The sequence below is a fragment of the Vigna unguiculata genome, chromosome 7 (assembly GCF_004118075.2).
Source record: "Vigna unguiculata cultivar IT97K-499-35 chromosome 7, ASM411807v1, whole genome shotgun sequence".
Classification (NCBI taxonomy): domain Eukaryota; kingdom Viridiplantae; phylum Streptophyta; class Magnoliopsida; order Fabales; family Fabaceae; genus Vigna; species Vigna unguiculata.
In genome coordinates this window covers 7014118-7032843 of record NC_040285.1, presented here as the reverse complement: position 1 = coordinate 7032843, position 18726 = coordinate 7014118, and the positions used below count along the sequence as shown (strand labels likewise).

General features: G+C 34.1%; 1 protein-coding gene across 2 annotated transcripts; it reads right to left on the bottom strand.

The window, feature by feature from the left end:
- Nucleotides 1-4345: 4345 nt before the first annotated feature.
- LOC114192520 (cell division protein FtsZ homolog 2-1, chloroplastic-like) lies at nt 4346-13823 on the bottom strand. 2 transcript variants are annotated; one of them, XM_028082266.1, is made up of 8 exons: nt 13669-13823; nt 12300-13069; nt 11337-11636; nt 10303-10393; nt 9177-9301; nt 8564-8656; nt 4801-4866; nt 4346-4721 (listed from the first exon to the last, which is right to left on the bottom strand). In XM_028082266.1, the coding sequence occupies exons 2-8, from the start codon at nt 12945-12947 to the stop codon at nt 4590-4592; spliced, it is 1455 nt and encodes a 484-aa protein (XP_027938067.1). In that variant the 5' UTR covers nt 12948-13069; nt 13669-13823; the 3' UTR covers nt 4346-4589. The 2 variants fall into 2 exon arrangements, with proteins under 2 accessions (XP_027938067.1, XP_027938068.1); XM_028082267.1 differs by lacking the exon at nt 13669-13823 and adding an exon at nt 13506-13620.
- Between the last annotated feature and the right edge of the window lie 4903 nt (nt 13824-18726).

Sequence of the window (18726 nt, the reverse complement as noted above, 5' to 3'; positions counted from 1 at the left end):
TTGATGTTCTGTTTTAAAGGGTGAAATTATATGTTTAAATGTGATCTTGTGCAATTAGTCTTTTATATGCTTGGAATGTCATTGCTAATATTGTGAGTGGTGAAATTGGATGAATATGAATTATGAGAAGTTGTGGTTGAAATAGAACACATGTCCTCTTGCCAATCAGTTGGGGGCCAGCATCCGTCAGGTGGGGCCTTCCACAATGATAACACTGAGGCCTGGAAAGCTGAGGCTGTTGTGGCTGATGTGAAAACCTCCTAGGTCCCTGAGGCTGAGGCCTGAAGTATGGCTTCATCCTATCATTTGGTATGCTCACGGACCTAAATGGTCCTCCCACTTTCTGTTGTGATCGCCGCTGAATCTCGACTTCAGCTTTTAACTTCTCCATTACCCTTGCCTTCTTTACCAAGGCAGGGAATTCCTTGATAAAGAGTGGGGTCACCATGAGCTTGAGATCACCCCCTCAATCCATTCTCAAACTTCCTACACTGTCAATCTTCAGCCATCTTCAAAGTGTGAAATCTGTCTAGGTGTTTGAACCTTTCAGCATACTCCGGTACAAACATATCTCCTTGCATCAACTGCAAGAATTCAACCTCTTTGACATACCTCACACCGTCTGGAAAGTATTCAGCATAGAATTACACAAAATATACATTACACGTGGGTTGTCTACTACACAACCTTACCATGTCCGTTTAATGACATGACTGGTTCCAGTTCTGTAAAATTAGGAAAGGTGAAACAAAATTAAATTAAAATTAAAATATACATTAAATACTTCGTTTTTCATTTATTATGTATCTTATTTATTTAAAAATAAACTCACAAATATTAAAAAAAAAAAACTGTTCAAATTTCTTACCTGGTTTTCTTTTAATTAAAAAAGTACCTAACTAAGACATTAACTAAAAGTAATGCATTCTAAAAAATATTAATTAAATGAATAAATTAAAAGTAATTAAAGTGTATTATATTTTAAAAAAGTATACTTTTTTTTTCTTTTAAAGAAGTACAAAGATAATATAATAGTTACGTACAAATCAAATGAAAAAGAAAATTTCATTATCATGTAAAATATGTGTTGAACATCAGAAAATTTTATTTAATGATTTTGTTAAGATAAAATTATGATAGATAAAATTAGGTATGGAAAGGAGTTTCGATAGGGTTAAAAATCACTTAACAAACTTTTTCTAAGATAGCTATTAGAAGGAGAAAGAGTTTCGGGCAATTATATGTAAAACATGTTTTAAAAGAGATGCTAAAGAGAAGATGAAACATCTAATAAACTTAGAAAGTGGGATTTCGTAAAATAATAAAGATTAAAAGTATTATAACGATAATTTCTAGCTTATAAATAGGAAGTTATTTTTTATGCTATTGAATAAATATATAAATTATTTCTTAAACTTTTTTTTTTAAGTTCAAAAATTAAGTACACAATGTCTTTATAAGCCAAATTGATAAAAAATTTTGAGGATATGCAAAACACAACTAATATAAATCATTCAAAAGACAGAGGTCTTACATCTTATAAAATAAATTCTCGATACCAATAACATCTTGTTAGTGAACTATGATCATAAACTCTGTATAGAAACATCAAGACATCATAGAAAAGAAAATTACATGTAACAAATTCACCCCATTAACAAATATAACCAATGGAAAAATAAACTCGTGTGAAGAGAACACAAATTTCTATTTCACGATGGTTTTCTAAAATCTCACAAAGAATGCTTCTTTCTTAGCTCAATCGAACTCTCTCAAAAGCAAACATACTTCTAAAATTTTTTCTTAAAATATCATGTTGAAAGAAGTCAGAATGAGAGAGTTATATTAATTTTAAGTTATCAATTTTAATAGAGTTTTAATCTATTAATTTTACTTACGATTAAATAAATATATAATCGATTAAAATGTTCTTTAAAGAGTAACATTTGTGATTTCATTGGTACTTTTGATTACTTGTTTTAGTTCTCCTTTGTCCAAGTTTTCAACAACATTGATGTTCCCTTTACTAACCTGAACCTCTTCCTTCTTTAGACTAGTGATACTCTTCTAAACACTTGGAATGATGTTAATGTTTACACTTTTTACTTTAGATTTTAATACATTTCCTACACTTAATATTTGGGGGCTTCTCGCTGCACCCGCAAACCTCTCATGTACCCCCAATAATTACCCTTTTGACCCTAATCAATTTTTACCTGTCAAGGTGGGTGGGTGAAAGCAATGTAATTACCCCTCCCCCTCGGTAATTACACTCCCTCTTTTTCCCTTCGACAACCTCACCCTCTACGGTGACGCCTTCTTTTCTCACAAAGCCATCACTCTCACCACCCACCAACCCATCTGCTTCTCCTCCTCCATCGGCAAAGCCTTCTTCATCTACCCCTTCCGTTTTCTTGACCCCCAAACCAACTCCACCGCTTCCTTCTCCTCCCGCTTCTCCTTCTCCATCATCTCCTCTCCCTCATGCCCCTCCGGTGAAGGCCTCGCCTTCCGCATCGCCTCCTCCACCCACTTCCCCGCCCTCTCCATGGGCCTCCCCCAACCCTCCCCCAGCTCAACCTCCTTCTTCGCCGTCGAGTTCGACACTACCTTCGACCCCTTCCTCGGCGACATCAATGAAAACCACGTGGCCTTCGACGTCAATAATGCCTCCTCCTCTATGTCCGTCGACGCCTTCTCCCGCGGCATTGACCTCAAGAGTGGCAAACTCATCACTGCATGGGTGGAGTCATGCAATCAAGATGGTACGTGTCTGGCTCGCTTATTCCTCCACCAGACCTTCCACTCCCATTCTTGTTTCCCAAATAGACCTCTTTGAGACATTTGAAGACTTCATGCACGTTGGTTTCACTGCCTCCAATGGGGAGGGGTCAAGTGATTACACAGGTAAGTATCAAAAACGAAATTCGTGATCCGTTTCAGAAAAGTATGAAACGGATTCCAAAATTCGTTTCATAAAAAAACATGAAAATTTATGAAACGGATTTTGGAATCCGTTTCATACTTTTCTGAAACGGATCACGAATTCCATTTCTGAAAAAAAAATTAAAATTTGTGAAATAGAATTCGTGATCCGTTTCAGAAAAGTAAGAAACGGATCCCAAATCATAAAAAACGTGAAAACTTATGAAACGGATTTCAAGATTTGTTTCATACTTTTCTGAAACGGATCACGAATTCCGTTTCTGAAAAAAAAATTAAAAAAATACCAAATTGACCGCTTTGGAGAGAATGAAGCACATAGAAGAGAATTAAAATGAAGGGACCACACTCAGAAAGCACAAAGGACCACTTTGGAGAAGAAACGGAGAGGAGAAAGAAGTTGTCGAAATAATTGGGGGTGCAGCTCAGATAAGCAAAATATGTTACCGCAGTAAATATCATTTACTGCTCTTCCACCCATTTTCACTCACTACCAATTACAAATTAATTAGGAATAAAATGGTAAATTTGGAAGGTACTGAAGAAGACTTGAAGGCGCACGGAGAAGGCGCCTAATATTTTTATATTGGTTCATCTATAAATCCATAATAAATTTGTTCTTTATTAACTTAATTAAGTTTCATTTAGTAGACTACCACCATAAGATACAACGTGAATATCCTTTGGACATTATTTACTCTTAACTAAAATTGAGTATTATTTTAACGACAACATTTATTAGCTAAAATTAAGTATTGTTTGGAATGTAATAATTGAGTTTTAATTTTGTATATTTTATTTCTTATTTCTAAAATTGTCCGGTAGATTCTATAAATTGTTCGAAAGGATATGTGTATATATTTAATGTTGTATAATAAGAAAAGTAAGTGAATATCATTCTATTATCTTTTATTATTGATAAAAAAAAAGTTGTACGATTTTATTTAAGTGGTGTATCATAATTTTTATTAATATATAAGAAAGATATTTCTTTAAACTTTATAGGAAGAAAATAAAGAGACATTTGAAAAATTTTAAATTTGAACATTTTTTTTATAATTTTTTAAAAGTAAATTTAACTTTATTGCTTCATTTCATTAATGTTTGTAAAATAATAAATGTTTTTATTGTCATGACATTTTATTTATGTGTAATTATATAATATTTTCTATAATTATGTCACTTTTATCCAATTAATATTAGATACTTTAATTTGAATTTTATAGATTTAATATTGAATTAACAAGAATACATTTGATAATACATTTGAATTTTATTTATGTGTACTATGCTCTTTTCTTTTTTATTTTATTATCTTTCTTTAATTGTTTGTTGTATTTATTGAAGACATTCTTGATCAACCTTATACTAGGAATTTGTCTTAAATGCAACATAAATCACATGTTCTCTAATTTGACTTAGTATGTGTCAGATAACTAAATATATTTTGAGTTCTTACTTTTACACACAAACAAAAATTTTCTATAAGCCAGATAAACATAAGTTGAACCTCTCAGCATTAAAGAAACATGCTCTGTACAAGCTAATGAACTCATTCAGATATGCCAAGAAAAACATTCATGGAAAGGGGAAAGTAATTAACTTTCGTGTTGCGCATGGGATTAAAGAAATTGGGAAGAAGAGTATCAATCCCTTGGATATCGTGAACCTCCTTTCTTCTTTAGGAATTCAGGTATCTCAAACAACCCACCATCACTGAAAGAGGAGGATCGCCGATTAATGCCGAAGCTTGAATCTGCCTGAGTGAATTGAGTCGCCTGTGATGTGTTCGGAAGAAAACCATAATTACATGTATGCATGACATGAATAAGGTTAGGTAGAACAGTTGATTCATACCTGCAGGGGCCTCCCTTCACCCTCCTCTTGACGCTTGAACCCAGTTGCAATCAATGTTATGCTCACCTGTATGAAACCAATTTTCATGGTTCAACACAACGATCGTATTATATGTTCAAATATTAAACTAACTTTAAGAAATGCTAATTTGAAGAGCATTCATCCCCAAATACCCCCAACACAAACAATCACTGGACTAGTCCACCGTACATGAAGAAAGATACCACTACTAGCTTGTGTTAAGAAATGAGCATTTGAGTGGCAGAAACTGACTTAGAAAGGATTGGATCTAAAATGCAGCAGAATAACTTATATGTACATATTGGAAACTTAACGTTTTACATACAAATACAGTAGAGGCAAATTGAGTATATAAATCCATTCTCTTCCATATTATGAAAGTTTTTAACTAACCAAAATAATTTATCCCTTTTATCATTTTAATCTAATCTCATATATAAACAATTATATTAGGAGAATAAAACATACATTTGAACTTTATTATTCCTGAACCTCCCTCATACAGAAAGAGAAACACTACTTTTATATAACGCGATTAACATGGTATGTACGGTGATTTAAATTTCAACAACCTATACACAAGCCATATATTACAATTAGTTTTCTCTCACAATGTGAAAGTAAGACATTTTCTTAATTTTTGACGACAAAATATTGTGGCCAATAGTCTAGGGGGTGATTTTTTTTTTTTAAGTAATGGTCATTCACTCACTGAAATTAACTCAAAAATAATGGAAGGATTATACTAAGATTTTAGAAACTCAAATTGATTGTTATTCAGTCTCTCTATACACTCAAAAGGACAACTTACAGTAAAACCTTTTTTTTTTTTAAATTAGTACACGCCCATTGCATCAAACTAATTTCTTTTATCAAGGAACAATGGTTGTGTGTGTGCTTCTAATGATCCAAATTACATAGGAGTGGGGTACGTGGAACAGTTCTTTTAGGATATAAGGAAAAGGGAACATAGTTAAGAGGGTTAGAATATTAATGAGATAGTTACTCGAAATGTTAGTTAGATATAAATTAGACGACAAGGAGAGCAGAGCACTTTAATTGTGCAGACTGCTCTTTGTAAAGGGGAAACCCTTAGAGGAGAGACTGCTCTCCTATTTCTTGTTCTTCTCATTCTACTCAATAAAAATCTTCCCTTTTGTTTTCAATTCTTGGATCCTAACTAATTGGTCCAACCTAATGGATGTTGGAGGGAGAACAAACGTTAGAGATGGAAGAAGCACAAATTTTGGGCTGCAGGGAAGCTGCCAGCGTTTGTGGGGGCAGATCCAATTGGTTGGATTGCAAGGCTAAGAAAATCAGAAGTGTAAAGAATTTATTCATTCAATAAGCTGCAATATGCATCAATGAGCGTGGTATTACTTTGGTTCTGTTAAAACTAGGAGTGCTATTGTATTGTGAAGCTTTCAACAAACTGCTTTTTGGGTGTATGTATGCACATTTGAGTATTCCTTCTTAACGTTGGATGTATATTTTCTCATTATAATGAACTCTTCCTTTTTTTCATATATATAAAATATACATCAGCTGAAATTTGGCCTGACTGGTTTTAATCACATCCAAATTCAAGTTGGTATCTCAAGAAACCCTGTTGTTGGACCACCTCTGTCCATTGTCTCCAGCTGTTGGCTGTAGGCTGCCACTGCCTGCCACCATTATTTTGTCTAGCGAAGTTAGGACTAGGTGTGCCTCGAGGAACATCACTAAATCCCAATGGTCAAGTGACCAAAAGCTGCACAATGTGCCACCACACATTGACTGCTGTCAACTCTTCACCAGGCGCATGTGTCCAACACACTGCCTTCTCAACGTTGGAATCACACAGGACCACCACTGTTCATCAGTCGGCGTCTTCTATGAACATTTCTGCTCTTGTCCTCCTGGTTTGCTGCACTTAGAGATTAAGGCCCTCTCCCTTCACAGCTTAGGGTTTTTCCCTCTTTCTTCAAACATGTTTGTGGCTCTGTCTCTGGAATGGCCTCTACTAATTTTGCTCCTTCCTTTTCTGTTTGTCCGGTTATTACTGGTAACAAAACTCAATTAGATAAACTACTTATCTTAATTTGCATCGTTGGAGTTATAGTTCCTTAGTTAAGGATACCAAGATCATTTGGAAAAGGAAGTCAGTGTTGTTCCAAATGAAAGAAAATCTGTGGCAGAAATTGAACTTCCAGCTATGTGTTGTTTTATATAACAAGTTGAGCAGATGTCTAAGAAATGCTCAAATCCTTGACGACATGTTCTTACTTTTAGAAAAATGCGTGGGATATTTTTCCTAGTGAAATTCAAGGTCTCTCTGATTCAACTCAAGATATGGTGACTAATTCATGTTAAGGCATAGCCTACACATTTGCAAGCAAACAACCCTCAGTTTTGATGACAACTATAATACAAAGTTTTGGTATATCTAATGAGTTTGTTAAGTGTAAATCAACCCCAGTTTGCTTCTAGCACAAATACAGTCCCTTGCAGTGGAGGTATTTTGAAGAATCAACAACAAACTAGCTAAACTTAGATGACAAGAAAACAAAAATGGAAGAAGTCTTGTGAGTTATTGTCAGACGACCCAAGTTTATAAATATAATCTGCTAGCTGCAATGGAGAACAAAGCACAGGCTATGAGCAGACCCCCCGCCCCCCTGTTTGACTAGAAGCAACCCATGATTGCATTACATTCCTATAGACGATGAAGGTGAGTCTGTCCAAAAGATGTTGAGGATTGATGATTAGGAGCAGGGATACTTGCTGAATTCCCAAGCAAGAAACTCCCTAATTTGTGCAGTATCCGAAAAGGAATACTCAAATGTGCATGTGGTCAAAGGTGTTAAGAAGATGTGAAATACTCCAACAGTAAAGTACGAGGGTTCCACCTAGGTAAAAGAAACAAACTCAATCGTCTTACCCCCCAACAACATGGAAGCGAACGAAAACATACAAAGTATGTTTAACAAATTTCAAGCCAAACTGAACGAGCTAAGGTGTCTCGGAAGATATTATGATAATTATGACCATATTAATAAAATCTTACGCAGCTTGCCTAGTCTATGGAGACTACAGGTTACAGCCCCTAAGGACGACCAAGAGCCTGGACAACATGTCTATTGAATAGCTTATAGGGATCCTAAGGTGCATGAATTGGAGTTGGAACAAGATGGCGGTAACACAGACGGAAGGTTCAGAGGCTGTTGTACAAAATCCAGCCTTATCCCAACTACCACCCAAGCCTCCAGATCTGAATTTGCATGCCGTAACCAGTGGGATCCCTTCCTATGGCAGGAAAGTATCAGAATGCTTTCAGGAAGGGTAGATGAAGATCATGGTGACGAAGATGAGCATGGGATCAGGCTTCCACCACTCCGACCTAGAAGACAAGGTTGATTTTAGGAGTATATTGTTAGGATATAAGGAGAAGAGAAATTAGTTAAGGCAGTTAGAATAGTAATTAGTTAGTTACTTTGAGGTGTTAGACAGGTATAAATAGGGGAAGGAGATCAGAGGAAAGGATGTTAATTTTGTAGATTGAGCATTAGCTCTGTGTTGGGGAAACCCTTGGAGGAGAGAGTGCTCTCCTAGTTCTTGTTCTTTTCATTCTATACAATAAAAGTCCTGATTTTCTTTCTCATCTCAATTCTTGGTTCATAACAAATTCGTTTCTAGTGGAATCACTGCATATCATTTACAACTTCACATTATTAATGTTACAGATTTACACAGTTTAACTTACTTGACCGGTGAGTGATGGATCTATTACTGCTCCAAATATTAAATTAGCAGTTGGGTCCACAAGATCATATATAACCTCTGCTGCTGCGTTTACCTGTAAATCATTACATTAAAAGCCATACATACAAAAGGCTACCATACGCATAGCAGCCTGCAAGAGTATGGTGAATTCAATACATAGCATGTCATGAAGGCCATGTATTCCTCCAACAAGTATTAGCTCAATTAAAAATCCAAGTTCAAAAAGTAATCAACGGAAAAAAAGAATGTTTAAGTACAGTAACAAGATAGGTGGATTGCCTTTTAAAATCCCATTTATAAGCACAAGATTTTGCTCTCAACCAAATATTTTATCCATGTTAACCTTTACATATCACAAAATAAATTATGCAGCACAACATCCCAATGAATTAGGCCCTGTCAATAAAAATATATTTACATTGAGTATCATGAAGCTCCAAGTCCTAAATGATACAAATTCCAAAGGAGCAAAGGAAAAATGTATGCCAACAACAATAACAGTAACAATAAAGTAATTAAAAGGAGGGGGAGGGGGCATTTTAAATTATGGGTAACGGAAACAGATATTGAGAGACAAAGGGATAGGTATCTACCTCAAACAAGGTCAGATCAGTCCCCCCAGTTATGTTCCAAACAATTCCAGTTGCCCGCTCTATCCCAATATCCAGCAAAGGTGATTGGATGGCATTTAACGCAGCATCTCTTGCCCTTGATTTTCCTTAAAAACAAAAGAAGCCACATAATAAATTTCAATAAGATAGGTAGCAAAATATTAGAATGTACTCAAAATTCGTGCAAATAAAATGACAGAAAGGAGGCTAAATCGAAACACAATGCCATTGCACTTTAATATTACAAAAAGGAAAAACAGAAAGTGTAGAAAAGGTTAAAAATTGTATTCAATCAACCAGAATATACTTGCATTATCATAGAATATACTGTGAAATAAGTTAGTTATATAAATGAGGAAGCAACCTTAGAAATATGTAAGGAACAGGTACAGAAAAATTACTTAACAAAAGTATTGCAGAAGGAAATCTGTTTAACATGCAGAACTTCGGGGATCTGCACCAACCAATGGCTAAGAGGCCCCAATTCTCTTACAAAATGACAAGATATGTCCTTCCCCATCAATGTTCGTATTTATATATTGGCAAGGTGCATTAATCAAACCATCTCAGATAACTAACTGATATAACTGACACAGCTAACTACTAACCTATTGTAACTAACTTCTAATAGGGGTTTGCCTAACAGAATTATTTCCTGTTTTATTTTCTTAATTTATATAGGTTAGTAATATTACACTAGTATTTGCATTTAACAATGACAAAAGAATCTGTAGCTGCAGATATTTCTAGGTAAAATCCGTGACAAATACTAAATATTTAATGGATATCTTTAATGATATAGGTAGGTAATGGATACAGATATTTGATTACATGCTTTTTGATGAGATTGGTACATGTATTATGATATCCGACTAATGGATAACTGCTACCTACCGCTAATAATTATTTGTATAAATCTTTTCCTTTTGGCATGCATGCTGAAAAGCTATCACAACCATTGAACATATATATGAAGGTTCAAGTTATTACACAATCTTTTTGCAAGCAAAACAAAGGATCAAGAGCTCCTACAGAACCAATCTTTGCATGATTATGATTCAAATAGAAGTTCAAGACTAGGAGGCTACATTGCAGTTTCCATACATACCAGTTGCAGTTCCTATCCCCATTAGTGAAGAACCAGCATTGGCCATGATAGCTCGAACATCAGCAAAATCTACATTCACCAACCCTGGTATCTGCAATAATTTAGTAAAGACAATGAATATTAAAGATTTTACAGAAAGATATAATCAATTTTAAACCATGGGCAGAATCAACAATTGGTCTGCTTGTTCAAACATTTTTTTAAGAAAAAAGTACATTTTCTAATAAAATAGTCACTTATTAGCAATTTTTATAAGTTTGGGTGAACTTATTTTAAAAAGTAGAACCAGATTTTTAGTTGCTTGTAAACAAACAGTTTTCTTCCTTTTTACAATCACTTTCTTTAAGCGCAAACAAACAGACCCAATATATAATCAGAACAATCTACAAGTTGGATGGCCAGTTTATGTTTTATCAACATATGATTTCATGCGGAAAAAATAATCAAATAATTGACTGAGTTCTGACAATTTTAAATTGACCCGTCAAACAACTTTGTGCCCTGTAGTCAAAAACAGGGAAACAAACACTTCAAAATAGTAGTCATATCATGTCATATTCATGTTAAACATGTAGTCATGACAGACACTTCATGAGAACTTGAATACTCCTAGCTGCATTTTACTTGTACTTTAAAACTTCAATACCAACACAGATGATATAATAATTAGATTAATTGGACAATTTTATTATGTGTACACTGACCTGTACATGATTTTATAACAATATTTAAGACAAGTATTTTACGTCAATTTTAGATGTATTATAGTTGTGTAGTAGACATAAACAGTGATTTTTAAACTTTATCATATTTCTTCTGACTTTGTTGTATCTTATCTATGTCCAATGTCATATTCAAGCCTTCAAGACCACAAAACAGATGTCAGCACAACAAACTATAAGGTTGCAACGTACCCTTTTCATTCACCCTTTTGCATTTACATCTTTACAATCAATTTTTTATAGGAACAAAAATATGAAGGAAAATAGCAATGCAAGTGTTAGCGTTCAAAGATAGCTAACAATATTTCATACCGTAATAATATCAGATATGCCGCGAACACCCTGTCGAAGAATATCATCAGCCAAATTGAATGCTTCACTTACAGGGGTAGACTGAGAAACTGCCGTTAGTAGCTTGTCATTTGGAATAACTATAAGTGTGTCTACATTATCTCTCAAGGCTGTAATTCCTTCTTGGGCTTGAATAGCTCTCTTTCTTCCTTCAAATGAGAAAGGGGTGGTGACAATACCAACCGTCAGTACACCCATTGACTTTGCTATACCAGCAATGATTGGAGCTCCACCTGTGCCAGTTCCCCCACCCATTCCAGCCTGTAAAAGTTAATTGCAATTTCCAAGCTTAGTGAAATATACGAATAAAGATCAATTTAAGGAGATACGAGCAAGACTGTTCCAGATTTTGAACATTTCACATATTTTAAGATTTCAAACTGTATATCAAGAACCACAGGTTGCTAATCATTAAAAACTCGAATAGTAAATACTTCTTATAAACCCCACCCCTATCCTTTTGAAATAAATTTCCCAAGCAACCAAGTTTTTACTTGATGTTAAGTGTACCAAGTAAAATTAAATTCAACATTATAAGAATAACAAACTTTTACGCCCTTTTTCCATTTAACTATCTTGGTCATATTATATTGAGCTACTAGCTTACAAACACGTTTGATATAAAAATCATCAGTTTTCATTTACATATTAAGCTTTTAAGAAGGACAGTTCGGCTATGACAAAGTACTTAGCAATCGAATTCTAGTTGTCAACTTTTAACTCAAATAAGTATCGTCAGATATGAAAATCTCTAATGAGCCTCCACTTATCAAGGAATAAGGAGGATTGGTCCTTGACACTAATATTTTGACTTTATCATGTAACAGTTAGAACAGTATTAAAAAGATAATTCATACACAATTACAATTTAAATTTGCAGAAGCTAAAATTGGACAAAAATAAAAGAAAGGTAGCTGAACCTACTGTAACAAAGACCATATCGGCTCCATAGATTGCCTCTTCTATAGACTCTCTGCTTTCTTTAGCAGCATTCATTCCAGTCTCAGGGTTACCACCAGCACCAAGACCTCGCGTAAGCTCTTGACCAATTTGCAAACGGTTCTCAGGGTAGACAGGTGACATTCTAATGGCTTGAACATCAGTATTAACAATCCAAAACTCCACACCATGCATCGAACTCTCTATCATGCGATTGACTGCATTAGACCCACCTCCTCCAACGCCAATAACTTTGATCTTTGCTTCATTGTCATCACTTTGAATAGACACAGGTCCTAGGCTCTCAGATAAATCTTCACGTGAGCTATCCTTTCTTGGGCTGTTCAGTGTACTGCTCCCTTCTCCTCTAAGCATTGACACCTCAGGATGTAAATCAAGAAAAGGTCCCTGGCTATTATATGGACTGACACCGTGAGAATTGGCTGAACACTTAACTTCAAGTAAACCCGACATCTGGATGCCACCAGAAAATCCATTCCTGCGGTCATAAATTTTCATGCAACGAGCTCTCCCAGGGTAATTCCCCCTCAGATTTCTTCCTCCAACAGTAAACAGCCTTGCTGAATTTCTAGTATTAGAAGGTGCAACAATTGTTGATACACAAGTGGCCATTTTGATTTTGTTGGTACCAAACTTCAAAGTTGGGATATGTTGGTAAATGTACGGAAGAAAAATAGAAGCTAAACAGTTCAGACTTGCAATTCACCCAGAATTCTTTCTCCAAATACCAGTTCCTAAAATAAATAAACAGACATGTTATTGAGTTCATTCTCACCTATCGGTTTCAAAAACTGTTTCTTGAAAATTATTTCATACTACTCAGCAATCAATTTGCCGTCCAAGAACAGTTGAGTTTCAAAATTTATATCCAAAACTTTCAAAAAAAAAAAAAAAAAAAAAGAAAGAAACATCCAGATGTTTTCCCATCTTTGTCTCCAACTCCTTCTGTTTTCATCTTATTCAAACTCTCCATTTCAAACCCTCTTCTTGCACCACCCTCCATTGACTCTCCGGTTAACCTTGTTTAATTGCATTTCCAAAATTACTGTTTTTTTTTAATAAAATGTAGAACTGAAACACAACATACTCTAACACGCCACTCATAACAATAAGAACACAAAGGGGCAATACACAAAATGGGGAACAATTGAATGAGTAGAATGAAAATACCAACAACATGCAAGCTGAGGGCAATAAGTTGATAAGAAAAACAGATGCATAAAATCGTAATTGACGAATGAAGTGGCAAAGGATAGAACAAAGAAAAGAAAGCACAATTGATGATAACGAAAAGAAGAATGAGAATATGTATGAGTGTGAGAGAAAGAGATGCCTCAGAAAGTGGAAAAAAGAGCACGGAGGAGCGATGAAGAGCATGCATTTGGGTTGCGGAAGGATACAAAATGGAAATGGTGAAATCAACAGCGGGGTTTATGTGTTGAACCAACCACTGAGCAGCAGCACCCTTTTCCTTTTCTTCCGTTCACAATTCATTTTCATTGAAAATTATATTTTTAGAAATTTTCATTGAAAATTATATTTTTAGAAAATAATGTGTGCACTACGTCAGCAACTTTGTTCTTGTGATTCCATGAACTTTTATTATTTTAACTGCATATGGTACAAATTATTTATTGTGCTGAAATAATGAATAACACTTCACTACCTAAACATGTGCCATTTGTTCAAGAAAATTAAGTTGTAATTAATTTGCATACTATGTTGGTTTTATTCCAAGAAATAAAACAATATTAGTTAATCAATTAAAATATTTTTTATTAAGCAGATTCACGCGTAATTTTCTTTATTATTTTAATGTAATTTTAATATAAATTATGAGTTTAATATTTATTCCAAGACTTTTATAACCTGAAAAGTTTTAGTTAGTTACTATATGAATAATAATAAATCTATTATATGAAGTAATGAGTTATAAAAAAAGGAAAATGACCATTATAAAAAAACGACCATTTCATTTTATTTTATTTTATTTTTGCCAAGAGAGAGGAAAATTTGTATAAGATAAATTTAGATGAATTTGTCTAACATAATTTACTCATTATGATACGACATGCAAGTTTTACATTAATCTTTCCTCATTAACAAAGATATAGCCTTCGATACATTTATAATTTTTTTGTAAAAATTTGAAAAAGAAAGGTGACTTATGTATTGCATATATTAAAAGGATCATAGGAAAATTTTTGTAAAGGAATGATTTAAATGTAACATCATAACTTAAAAATATATTGTCAGTGTGTAATTCATTGTACGGCATAAATCTCAACGAAGGAGCATCTTCTGCAATATGATAAAGTACCATAATCGTAGAAAAAGTGTTTTGTCTTCAAAAATAACAAAATATCTAAAGGAATGAATAACTCTCATAACTGATATATATGATAGGAATGAAGAGGAATATATTAAAGAAAAAGAAAAGGATTTTCAAGAAGAATGAAAGCACAAGCAAGAGACAAGGAAAGAATAAAAGGAAGAAATGACAAAATTTCAAGGAAGATTTAGAAGGAGAGGTGTAAAGAAAATGAGGAAGAAATAAAGAGGCAAAATTACGTCTAAGTCTTTCGAAGATCATAGAATACTAAGGTTGTGTTCATCTGAGGTTGAAAGGAATTGGTAAGATAAATTACGAAGTGATATTTATGTTCGTTTGTGGTTAAGTAAGAACGAATGAATGTATTGATTAGCGAAATGTATTACTTTTAGCATCTTGCATAATGGGAGCTGATTTGAGATTATTAATTGAGCAAATACACATTTATCTTTTGTGAAATATTGAGCAAATACACGTTTATTAAAAAGGGATCTAATCTTGTCATAGTTGGAATCGATCCAGGGCATGGTGTGAGTGAAGAGATCTGATCTTGGCAAAGTTGGAATTGATCTCGGGCATGGGTCGAGAGAGGGGATCCGATCCCACATCACTTGGTATTTTTTTTTTCAATTTTAGTGGTTAAAAAAATTAACAAAATAAATTTACTCATACAAATATCAAATTATACTACTTATTACAAAAGGGTAAAATTGTAAACTAACCAATACTTCTATTTAAACATATTTTTAATCTATCACACCAATCAAATCCCTCACAAACTTTCATAAAATTTACTTCCAAATCTACTTATAATCACCTCTAAATCCCTTAAAAAAATCAACACATAATTCACTCTCAAATCCACTCAAACTCATCCACTCCCTCTCTCTCTCAAATCCTTTCTCTCAAGTGAACACAACATAAGGACGAATCAAAGAATGTTCTATAAACCTTAGAAGACAAGTTTGAATGTTTAAGGTAGAGCAATAGAGGCATGCAATGTACTAACTTTAACATACCACTTTCAAGGCCATAAGTTAGTTGTAATCAATTACACATGCTACTTTGCATGTGAATTTTGTAGCTACTTCGCATATTTCTTCTTTTTATAAGTGTAGTGTGATGATTACATTTTTAATCACATTTAGAATGTTTAATCTTAACTTTCTTGGATTATAATTGAGACTAAGTTCACCATTTTAATTGAGATTTACCTAATTGGAGTTCTCAAAGCTTCAACTGAAATCATTGACAAAAACCAATTTGTATGTCATGATAGAATATAGATGATCTAATTAGATGAGCTTCGTTAGAAGGCCTAGTTCATCAAATTTTACCCGACTGTTTGATGGATTGTCTATAGGTTGAATGTTTATGATAAATAACTTATATGTTTGAACGCACACATGTTCTCTAAACTTTCTAACATGTGTTTTGTGCAACCGAAAACAAATTGAAGTAACACATCATTTATAGTTGGTACAACAATAGACGGTTCAATAGACTTATGAACAAGTTAACAGTTTATTTTGTTTGATGATTTTAGTTGAACAATTTTATTCAATCGTGTGCATAATCCTATTATGGAAAGAAATGATTGTGATCAATTTATAATGCAACTAGAAACAGGTAAAAATAATACACTACAAGAAATTTTATAATTACTAACAAAATTTTACAAATGGAAAAAAAAATTGTTGGTAAAATGATTTTATTGATGAATTTTAGAATTTTTATTACTAAGATATATTTTAGTGGTAATGGATATGTTAGTAAAATCTATTGGTAATTAAAAATTATATTACTAATGGATATGTTATCAACATATTTATGGTCATAAGTAATTATTAATAGATTTTGATTATCTATAAAAATTGATAAATTTTCCTATTCATCGATAAAATTTACTAACAAGCATTTTACCAAACAATTCTCTGATCGTCACTTATACGTGCCATGTGTGTGTTTGCTTAAACACTTTAAATTTTTGTTATATAATTGTTAATATTGCTTAAAGATATTATTTTAGCTAGTAAGAATATTTTCATTAAACAATGGGTATAACAAGTTTGATGAGGTTTCAAAAGTAGAGTTAGGGTTAGTGATTACCTCATCCTTTGTGTGTGCCATCAGACATAAGTTTGCATTTTCTATGTTTAACTTTGAGTTAAAATCTTCTATCATTGTCATCATTCTTTTCTTCTTGAATTTAGGTTTTTCTTTCACCTTGGGGTACTTGGTCTTTTTGGCTTGGTCTTGTACATTCGTAGTAGTTAATCTTAATATGATTTTCATCTTTCTTTTCTATGAAGCTCTATTTTTTTTTGTTTGTAACCTCTTATTGGTTTGGTCTTTCATTTAAGAATCTACTTAAAAAAAAATTAACATAAGAGATATTTCTTCATCAGTTGAGCCTTCCAACTCAACCTCTAAAGTATCATTTTCCTCCTCTAAAGCTTCAAAGCTCTAGCTTCCTTTCATCTAAGTTGGGTTTGCTTTGAAGTATACCTTGCATGAAGAACTTTATCAAACGAATTTGAGGCTTCTTTATTGTCATGGTCTTGGAGATGCACCTTGTGCATTCTCAAGATTCCTAAAAAACTCATCCTATGCAACCTTCTCTAGATCTTGTGCCTCTTAGATGTCAATGGTTATATTAACACATAGTAACGTTAACACTAGATGATAAATGCTCTGATTGATATGAACCCAATCAATCATATTTACTTTGTTAGATGTAACTGTAATGATGTGTTCATTTTCAAATTTAGTTCTCTTTCAGACAAAGACTCTTTTAACTAATATTTTGTGTTTAATGAGTTAACAAACATGTAGAGAATATTGTGATTGAATACTCAATGAAAATAATTGTTCTTGTTTACACTATGTTTTAGTTATTGTCAAAGGCTCTTGGTCAATTGGAGAAGAGAGAAGTAGAAAGATCTAGTTAGTCAACTAATGTAGAAGATACCTAGTAAATTTTAAGACATTTAGACAAATCTGTGGAACCATTTGTAGTACTTCATGACAATTTTTTGCTAGTTTTTCTTGACTGATATTGTACTTGAATTTGAATTTTAATGTGTATATATATTTGTTATACTTTGATATAAATTTAGTTATTGTATATATAACTTGTTAATTTGACGAGTGTTATATTTGTAAGACCCTTTTTTATTCTGCTCCCTTTTTATGGGCTGTCCTATAGCAGTGGGCCTAAAGGCTGGTCCATAGGATAAAAGCCCTTCGTGTTGCCCTAATTCCACACTCCCATTCACTTTCAGAAATGTAGCTGTCATCTTCCCCGTGCGCCATATTGAGCTTTGCTAGGGTTAGCTGTCATCCTCTCCGAACGAACTTCGACTTCTCCACCCCGTGTAAGTTATTTCCGAACTCGTAGTAGCTTTCCACTAACTCTTCTGTAGCGTTCCCATGAGACTCTTTTGTTAATCACTTCTGCTTTATTCTCTTGGTTTCCTTCCAGCCGCTGTTTTCTTTCCTCGAGTTGTTGTGCTCTTGCGTTCTGTGTCGAGGGCGTGTCAGGTTACTTCGCTAGCTTACTTCCAGGTAAGGGAAGCTAGAACCCTATTGTTCGGTACAATGATGTTGTTTTGATGATATTCTGTGATTTTTGTGCTTATATGTGACTGTGAGTGTATGGTATGAGTTGTTTTGTTGTTTGGGTATGAAACTGTGCTAATGGCAGAGAGGAACAGTGGCAGAGTCTGATAAACTCGCCCAAGCGAGCCTGTCTCGCCTAGGCGAGACTTACAGGGACTCGCCTAAGTATTTCTTCGCGAAGGGTCGCCCAGGCGACCCACTGTACGTTTCGGGCGAGCGAACGTCTCGCTTAGGCGAGGAGGGTCTCGCCTAAGCGAGAACGCGCGCAGGGTTCTCATACTGGAAGTCGAGCTCTCGCCTAGGCGAAGGGAGCTCGCTTGAGCGAGGGTCCTCCTCGCCTGGGCGAGGCCTTTCTGCTTGAACGAGATGCTGGACGAGAAAGGGGTTGGTCTTGATGTTTCCTTGATTTCAAAAAGTTGACAACTTGCTTGTATGTGT